This window comes from Priapulus caudatus, unplaced genomic scaffold (genome assembly GCF_000485595.1).
Source record: "Priapulus caudatus unplaced genomic scaffold, Priapulus_caudatus-5.0.1 Scaffold1766, whole genome shotgun sequence".
Lineage (NCBI taxonomy): Eukaryota > Metazoa > Priapulida > Priapulimorpha > Priapulimorphida > Priapulidae > Priapulus > Priapulus caudatus.
In genome coordinates, this window is record NW_014578827.1 from 22,001 (window position 1) to 31,069 (window position 9,069).

A 9,069-nucleotide genomic window follows, 5' to 3' on the forward strand; every position below is an offset into this window, starting at 1 on the left:
GTATCGCGCTAAGATTCTGAGGATACACATTTAAGTGCGTTAAGTACCTTACTTTTTCATCGTAATAAACGCAACAATTCTTTTTTCAAATTACACGCATTATAAACGTCGTGACGTAGTCAAATTTAATGTCCGTTGCATGCCCCCTCATATTGCACTCGTCTGTGTATTATCGTGTTCCTACAAGCAGCGATCTCGAAGATAACCCCAACTGATGTAAAATCCCGACATAAATCTTAATCTTGAAAAAGAAAAAACGAGACCCACTTTCGGTACTTTCTCTGCACCACCCCAGCGTCAGTCTGAGCGTTCACACAGAGTTCATCCGCTTGCTCAGAACGGCGCCCTGGTTTGAAAACTCACGGGCGGTAGGCTACTGGACGTACCCCCCCCTCCCCATCGTAACTATGACGAGTCATCACGTCTGCGTCAGTCGCAACAAACTTCCATTTTGTGCTTAAAACGTTGACGTTTTAGAGTTTAGAAGCTTGTACGAGTTCGTATGCGGAGTTTTGGTGAGACGATGGCCGCAGGATAACGACGTGTGTTAGATAAACAGCACCCCTGCTAGGCGCGGACACGCTACCCGTCTCCACGCCCGGAGGACCAGTACGCACGTGTGTGTGTGTGTGTGTGTGTGTGTGTGTGTGTGTGTGTGCGTGCGTGCGTGCGTGCGTGCGTGCGTGTGTGTGTGTGTGTGTGTGTGTTTGTGTGTGTAGTAGTCCGTAGTGCATCGTGGGCATTATGGCCTCTCCTCTTCTCTCACCTTCTCTCACCTTCTCTCATCTTCTCTCACCCTCTCTCACACTCCTCTCTCACCCTCATCTCCTCTCCCCTTCTCTTCTTTCCCCGTCCTTTCTCCCTCATCTTCTATCTATCCTCCTCTTCTCTTCTTCTTATCACACTGTCCTCTCCTCTTGCTTCCCTCTTCTCTCACTATGTTCTGATCTCCTCCCCCTCCTTCCCCGCGTCCTCTCCCCCTTCCCTCTCCTTCACCCTAACCTTCCTTCTCTCCTCCCCCCCCGTCGTACTAGTGGCCTACCGTCGCTGTGACGTCATTGTCCGTTGCTATGACGCGCGACGCGTGCGCGTGCGTGTGCGTGCGTGCGCGTGCGTGCGCGTGCGTGCGTGTGTGTGTGTGTATAGATGTGTTGATCGATTGCTTACGTTCGGCAATTTTTTTGCCCGATGTTTTTTAGGGTCGCGGTGGGACCCCAGGCCGACCTGGGGTAGGGATGGAATATATGGGCTTGCTGTCCTTCAAAGTAAGTCCCGCCTCCTCTCTCTCTCTCTCTCTCTGAGGCTCTCTCTCTCTCTGGAGCTACGAGAAAAGAACGCTATATAACTCGTTCGCTCGGGGTGGCAACTAACAAACACTTTATCCCGGCGCGTACGAACTTTAGGTGGTGGTGTGGGTGTCCTAGTGAATGTACGTACGGTGGTTGGTGGTAGTGGGTGGGTGCTGGTATTAGCTGGTGGGTGGTTGGTGGTAGTGGGTGGGTGCTGGTATTAGCTGGTCTTGTGTGGTGGTAGGTGGATAGTAGGGTGGTGTGGTATTAAAGTGCGAGAGTAGTAGGTGTAGCGGTAAATACAGTTATTAGCTGCTGTGGATGGTACAAGTGGTAGTGAGTGAGTTGTGGTATTAGGGTGGTGGGTGGTTGTGGTAGTGGTCGGTGGAGAGGATGAACTGCCCAGTAAACAACTATAGCTGGTAGGTAGTAGGTGGTTAGTGGGGGGGGGTGCTGGTATTAGCTGGTAGGTAGTAGGTGGGTAGTGGTGGTGCTTGTGTATTAGCTGGTAGTAGTAGGTGAGGTAGTAGTGTGGGTGCTGGTATTAGTGGTAGGTGGTAAGCGGGTACGGTGCCAGTATTAGCTTGGTGGATAGGTAAGTGGTAGTGAGTGAGTGCTGTGGTATCTAGCTGGGGGTGGGTGGTGGTTAGTAGGTGGAGCGGTGCTGGTATTAGGCTGGTGGGTTGGGTGGTGGTAGTGTAGGTGGCGTGCTGGTATTTAAGGGTTGGCGTGGGTGGTGGTAGGTAGGTGGGTGCTGGCGTATTAGCTGGTGGGTGGTTGGTGGTAGTAAGGGTGGGTGCTGGTTATTAACTGCGGTTTGGTGTGTGCGTTGGTTGGTAGTGAGTGAGTGCTGGTAGTAGTGGTGGGACGGGTGGTACGGTGTAGTAGGTTGGTGTGCTATATAAGAAAACTGGTTGAGTGTGAGTCGGTGTGTAAGTGGGTGAGTCTGGTATTACTGGGTGGCGTGGGGGTGGATGGTAGTGGGGTGAGTGCTGGATATTAGACTGGTGGGTGGATGGTGCGGTAGTAGATGTGGGTGCTGGTATTTAGTGGTAGGTAGTTAGGTGGTAGCGGGTAGGTGCAGTATTAGCTGGGTGGATTGGTATAGTCGGAGTGAGTGAAGTGCTTCGGTATTAGCTGCGGTTTCGGTGGGTGCGTTGGTGGTACCAGCGGTCTTATGGGTGAGTGCCCAGTATTAGGCTGGTTACGGGTAGTAGCGGTGGTAGCGGGTAGGTGCCAGGATTAGCTGAGTTATGGGGTGGTGTTGGTGGTAGTGGGATGGGGTGTGGTATTAGCTGGTAGTGAGGTAGTAGGGTTGGTAGCGGGTAGGCTACAGTAATTAGCATGCGTTGGGATGGTAAGTGGTAGTAGGTGGTGCTGGTATTAGCTGTTGGCGTGGATCGGTGGTAGTAGGTGGTGCTTGGTATTAGATGGTGGGTGGTTGAGTGGTAGCGGGTGGGTGCCTGGTATTTAGCTGTGTGGGTGGACAGTTGGGTATGTAGGTAGGCGTGTGCGTGGCTTGGTATTTAGGCTGCGTTATCGGTAGTATGGTCGCGTAGCGGGGTAGGTGCCAGTATATAGCTGGCGCGTGGGATGGTAAGTGGCTATGAAGTGGGGGAGTCGCTGGTATTACTGGTTGGTGTGGGTTGGTGTAGTGGGGTAAGGTGCCACGTATTACTGGTATTGGATTAGTAGTGGTAGCGGTAAGTTGCCAAGTATTTAGGCTTGGTGGGGTTTTTGGGCTGGTGGTCTACGCCTGGTTACTCTGCGGCCAGGTGGTGGTAGTGGCGTGGGTGCTTTCGGTTAGTAGCTGGTGGGTGGTATGGTGGTAGTGGGTGGGTGCTATGGTATTACGGCTGCGTGTAGCGTGGTAAGGTGTAGGTAGGTGGGTGTGGGTTCATTAGCTGTGTTGTGTGGTCTCGTTGGTTAGGTTGTCAGTGAGGTGAGCTGCTACGTGTAGGTGAGTGTGTCTCGCGAGGTGGTAGTCGTAGTAGTGTGGGTTTGGTATTAGCTCGGTAGGGTTAGTTAGGTCGGTAGCGGCGTAGGTGCCAGCATCATTAAGCTGGGTGGATGGTAAGTTCGGTAAGTGGAGTGGAGTGGCTGGATATTAGCTGGGGTGTGTGTTGGGGTAGTGGTGGGTGCTTGACGGTATTATACTGGTGGGTGGGTGGTGGTAAGTGGGGTGGTGATGAAGTATTAGCTGAGTGTGGGTGGTGGTAAGTGGGTGGGTGTCTGTATTAGTGCGTGTGGTGGTAGGGTGGGTTAGGTAAGTCGGTGGGTGCTGGTATATATAGCTGGTACGGTAGGTAGGTGGTGATAGCGGCGTAGGGTACCCAGTATTCAGCTGCTCGGGGATGGTATAATGTGGTTACGTTTGAGTGAAGTGCTGGGTATTAGCTTGTTTGCTTAGTCACCGTGGTGTGTTTCGGTCGGGTAGTGGGTGGGTGCTGGATATTAATGGTGGTGTGGGTGGTCGGTAGTGGGGTTGCTTGGCTGTTGGTATTAGCTGCTGTGAGGTCGGTAGGTGGTAGTAGTGTGGGTGGCTGGTATTAGCTGGTATCGTAGTATCGGTGGTAGTGGGTTGGGGGTGGTACTAGCTGGTAAGGTAGTTACTGGGTCGGTAGGTCGGGTGCTGGTATTTAGCTCGGTAGGTGAGATAGGTTCGGTAGATAGGTGGGTGCTGGTATAAGCTGGTAGGTAGCTTAGCGGGTAGCGGTGCCAGTATTAGCTGGTGGGATGGTAGGGTGGTAGTGAGTGAATGGCTGCGATATTAGCTTAGCGTGGGTAGGTGGTGGTTAGTAGGCTGTGAGGTGGGTGGTGGTAGAGTAGGTAGGGTGGCTCGAGTATTGAGCTGAGTGGGTGAGGAGTGGTGGTAGTGGGCGTGGTTGTGCGTATAATTAGCATGGGTCGGGTGTCGGTAGGTTGGTAAGTGGGGTGGGTGCTGGTTATTAGGTGTGTTGGAGGTGGGTAGGGTGGTAGTAGAAGTGACGGTGTGGTATGTAGCTGGTGGTGGGCTGTTTTGGTCAAAGGTAGGTGGCGTGGGGTGGCTGAGGTATTTAGGCTGGTGGTGGTAGGGTGTATAGCTTAGTAGGTGACACTCTGGTCTCGCTCGCGGGTCGGTAGTATTAGTCTCGGGTGGGTAGTTGGGTTCGGTTAGTAGGTGGCGTGGGTGGTAGTCGGTAGTGGGTGCGGTGCTCGGTATATATGTGGTTTGGGTGGTAGGTGGTTAGCTAGCGTGGGTGCTGGTATTAGTCTGGTTAGGTAGTTGGTGGTTAGTGGGTGGGGGGTGGCTGGTATTAGCTCCGGTAGGTAGCATAGGTTCGTGGTACAGTGGGTGTGGTGCTCGGTATTAGCTGGTACGGTAGTAGGTCAGGGTAGCTCACGCGGTGGGTGGCTGGTATGAAGCTGGTAGGTGGTGCGGTCAGTAGGTGTCCAGTATGAAGCTGGTGGCATGGTACAGTGGTTACCGTGAGTTGAATGCTGGTATTAGCTGGATTATTCCGTGGATGGTATAGTGGTGAGTAGGTGGGGTGGTGGTATTAGCTGGTGGGTGGTAGATAGAGTTGTAGTGGACCGTGTGGTTCTGGTATTTTAGCTGTTCGTGGGGTGGGTGGTGGGTAGTGAGTGCTAGTGTGGTAATTTTAGCTCGAGTGGGTGGTTTGTACGGTAGTGACGGTGGGCTTGGTGCTGGTCATTAGCTGGTAGTAGCTACGGTCGGTATGCGGGTATGGTGCAGTATTAGCTGGTGATTGGATAGTGTAGTAGGTGTGTGGTGCTGGTATTAGTCTGTCGTTGTTGTCGGGTGTCGTTGGTTGGTAGTGAGTGATACAGTGCTGGTTAGTGTAGCTGCGTGGGTGTACTGGTTGGTAGTAGGTGTTGGTTGCTTGGTATTAGCTGACAGTGCGCCTGGGGCTCGCACTAGAAAACAAGCATCGGTCGGTAGTAGTGGGTGCTCGCAGTATTAGGCTGGTAGGTAGTAGGTGGTAGTGGGGGGATGCCAGTATTACTGACTTGGGGTGGTAGTGTGGTAGTAGTCCGGTGTGGTGTGTACTTAGCTGGGTTGGTGTTGCTTGGGGCTGCGTAGTAGGTGGGTGCTGGTAGTAACTGGTAGGGTCGTAGGTGGTAGGTGGTAATCGGTGCCCAGATTAAGCTGTGTTTAGGTTACTTTTGTTCGTAGGTTGGTACAGTTGTGGGTAGGTGCAAGCTATTAGCTGAGTGGAGTGGTCTGCAACGGTGTAGTAGGTGGGTGCTGGTATTAGCCTGGTCGCGTGGGGTGTGTAGGTGTAGGTAGAGTAGATGTGGGTGCTGGATATTTAACTGGTAGGTAGTAGGTGGTAGTGGGTGGGTGCTGGTATTAGCTGGTAGGTAGTAGGTGGTAGTGGGTGGGTGCTGGTATTAGCTGGTGGGTGGTTATTGGTAGTGGGTGGGTGCTGGTATTAACTGGTGGGTGGTTGGTGGTAGAGGGTGGGTGATGGTATTAGCTGGTGGGTGGGTGGTTGGTGATAGTGGGTTGATGCTGGTAGTAGGTGGGTGGTTTGTGGTAGGTGGGTGGTGGTAGCAGGTGGGTGATGGTAGTTGGTGATTGGTGGTAGTGGATGGGTGCTGGAAGTAGGTGGATCGTGGTAGCTGTAGGTGGGTGTGTCCTAGTACATGTATGGTGGTTAGTGACAGTTGGTGGTTAGTGGGGGTGTTTTAGTATATATATGGTTGGTTGGTGGAGGTAGCTAGCGGTGCTAGTAGTCGGTGGTTGGTGGTAATCGGTGGGTGCTAAAGCTGTCCTAGTAAATGTATGGTGATTGGTTGTAGAAGGGGGTTGGTAGGGGTGTCATGGTAATAGTATATGGTGATAGTAGATAGGTGATGGTCGCCGGTGGGGATAGTAGGCTGTAAAGCTTTCCTGTTAAATCCAGAAGCCGGGTGTAGGAACTAAACGCGATGGACTGATGGGTGGTTCGTGGATGGTGCTGTTTAACTGTCTCTAACCAGATCCCACACTACTCGCCGCCATCTGTGACGGTGGCGCCATCGAACGGCCGAGTTTGTGACTAACAGCTAACAGTGGATCGCTTCCCGCGTGTGCGTGTGCGTTGCAACGCAACCGCTGCCCGTCTGATCGTGTAAATAACAGCAGGGCAGGTGATAGCAGTAAGTGATGACGTCACCGTATGTAGAGGTGCTGAAGAATGAGTCATCGAGCCCGCAAGATGGCGCCGTGTGTGGCTGTACTGTAGCAGTTAGATATTGCAGGCTACGGTACTTCCCTATTATCAGTGCGTCCTTATATTCTAAAATTATTAAATATTTAATAATGCATAATCCTTATATGCGTATCTATTCTCTCGAAGGGGAATTTTGCCCCCAAGTTGCTTAGCAGCAATTGCAGTTACTAAGCCCATCCCAACCTACTGGTTGGAATCAACCAGTTCTATAGCTTTCCCCGCTTTACTGCGACGCGTCAGCAACCATAAAGATGTCCCCATTAAGCGGTGGTCCCGATTAAGCAGTGAACACGTGACAACGTGCGCAAGGTGATTGTTTTGCAAAGACACGTATCGTTCGAGCGGTGCGCCCGGTTATCCGAGGCTCGGAGGGGGGCTCGCATGTACAGACAATATCTAGCGGGGTTTGAGTTATCGGGTCAGCTACACATTACAGATCCATACCCACTAGCTGAAACAAGCTGACCTAATGGTTACCTGCTCGTTATCATGGTAATACCTTAATTACCTTACCTCTAAGGTCTACATACGGTCATTACCCCGTTGTTACTACTGCCACATACCCGTAGTCTACCCGTTAACAGTTTTTGGCAACGGTGCAAGAACGAGCTTGCGTGTGGTAGGGGGCAACACTGACAGGCCCGGTTCTCCGCTAGGTGGCGCTGACGTCGTTGTGCGTTCACGCGTAGAGGAACACTCAAGAACACAGACGAAGTATTCACAGTGTTCGGGGGAGGGAGGGGAAGGGGGAAAGAAACATCATGGCGTCCACTGCACGCATGCACGCAGAATGCTCTTTCGTGGCGCTTAGCTAGCGTCTCGACGCGCCCCCTAGTCGCGAGCATGTCCCCTTCAGCACCGGCTACGTAGCGCTGCTTGCTTCGCTGCTCTCTTGTCTTGTCATGTCTGCCATGTTTTGTTTCGTTAGGATAGGGATGCTGCCAGGACAGCTAGCGTGGTTCAACGTTGCAGCCGTGTGAAAACCCCACCTAACATTGACCTAACATTGACCTAATGCTGACCTAACATTGACCTAATATTGACCTAAGTTTTCCTAACATTGACTAAACATTGACCTAACACTGACCTAAATGTGTGTGTGTGTGTGTGTGTGTGTGTGTGTGTTTGGTAGGGTTGTTGGTGGTTGCTGATGCCTACATGCGTGCTGTGACGAAAGACACATGTCATCAGGTTTGTACTAACACCGCTGCCCGCTTGCGTGCGTGCGCCTGTGTGCGTGTGTGTGTGTGTGTGTGTGTGTGTTTTTGTGTGCCTGTGTGTGTGTGCGCGTGCGTGCGTCTGCCTGTATTCTCGTGTGCGTGCGTGAGAGGTGAATTACTTGTCCCCAGTTCCCAAATCTCCTTGCGGGTCTCATGTTAACGAACCCCCTGCGTGACGTCATAACCTGTCATTGACCTTTTGACCATGTGCATGTACAGGAAGTTGTATCTTTCTGCCTGTATGTCTGTCTCTGCACTTTGCACTTGCACGCTTTGTTTAATTTAAACTAGAATTAACTTAAGTTGTTGTTTTTAGACATTTTTTTAAGTGTTTTGATTTTTCGTCATATTGCGAGTAGAATTAAAATAAAATATAATGGTCTTTCGTTGTTCTTACACTTACTATGTCGAAATGCAGACTAAATGCAACAATATTCGACTATATTCGAATTAATGCAATGAATTAATAAGACGAGTAAATACCATTGTTAGCAGCAGACTTTTACTATCCAAATTATTTATTTTAATTTAATAAAATGTTATATTTACGCGAATGGACCGAGACCTGACATATATTGGACCGGTTTCTTTACGGTGGCTAATGGTGGATTGGCGATATGTTCTCTTGTCACTTTCGGTGACGTCATTCTCGGTGTGGCAGTGACGTCCCTGTCGTCGCCACACGCTGATCCTCTTGTTACTCTTACGTTGCAGGGTCCCATAGGCCTCGACGGTCCGAAGGGCGAAGCTGTAAGTGGCGCCATCTATGTGACAATATTAGCTTTAATTTACCGTCGTGTCTGTTGACTCGGCGAGTCAGTCTGGTACCCACCTATTCGCCATCTCTGCCATCTAACACTACCGCCTTGCATGCTGTGCCTGTCTATACACAACGGTGGAGGAGGGGTTCCATTCCCAGTTCTCCCGTTAATTAAAATAGGCAATTGCGGCTCTCGCGCGTCCGGGGGTACCCACTATTCCTGCATCACAATTTTCTTTTTGTAAAATTTTGAAAAATTTAGTACTTTCCGGTTCCAATGTGAATAAACTGGAATCAAACCCGTCCGATCATTCATCACACAAAATCCTACACTTATGTATAGACTTGTATCAAGGGTTTGTACGGTGTACTAATCCTTTACTTGCTGTGTCTGTCGCACATGCTTACACACTAGGGGCTGGGAGGTCAGCTTGGCACTATAGGAGAACCGGTGAGTACCCCCTGCCCCTCTCCCTCTCACACACGCCATCGTTATCGTCGTCATAGCCGTCGTCATCACTGCCGTCATCGTTATCACTGTCATCACCGTCTTCTTAGCTGACGTTGTCACAGTTGTTCCA

At 51.1% G+C, this 9,069-nt stretch overlaps 1 protein-coding gene across 1 annotated transcript in view; it reads left to right on the forward strand.

Moving 5' to 3' along the window:
* LOC106817553 (collagen alpha-2(IX) chain-like) overlaps nucleotides 1-9,069 on the forward strand; it is a 36,480-nt gene that overhangs the window by 19,983 nt on the left and 7,428 nt on the right. Inside the window, exon 5 of the mRNA XM_014822227.1 lies at nucleotides 8,443-8,478. Within this exon, the coding sequence (XP_014677713.1) occupies nucleotides 8,443-8,478 (36 nt within the window). The remainder of the gene's footprint in view (nucleotides 1-8,442; nucleotides 8,479-9,069) is intronic.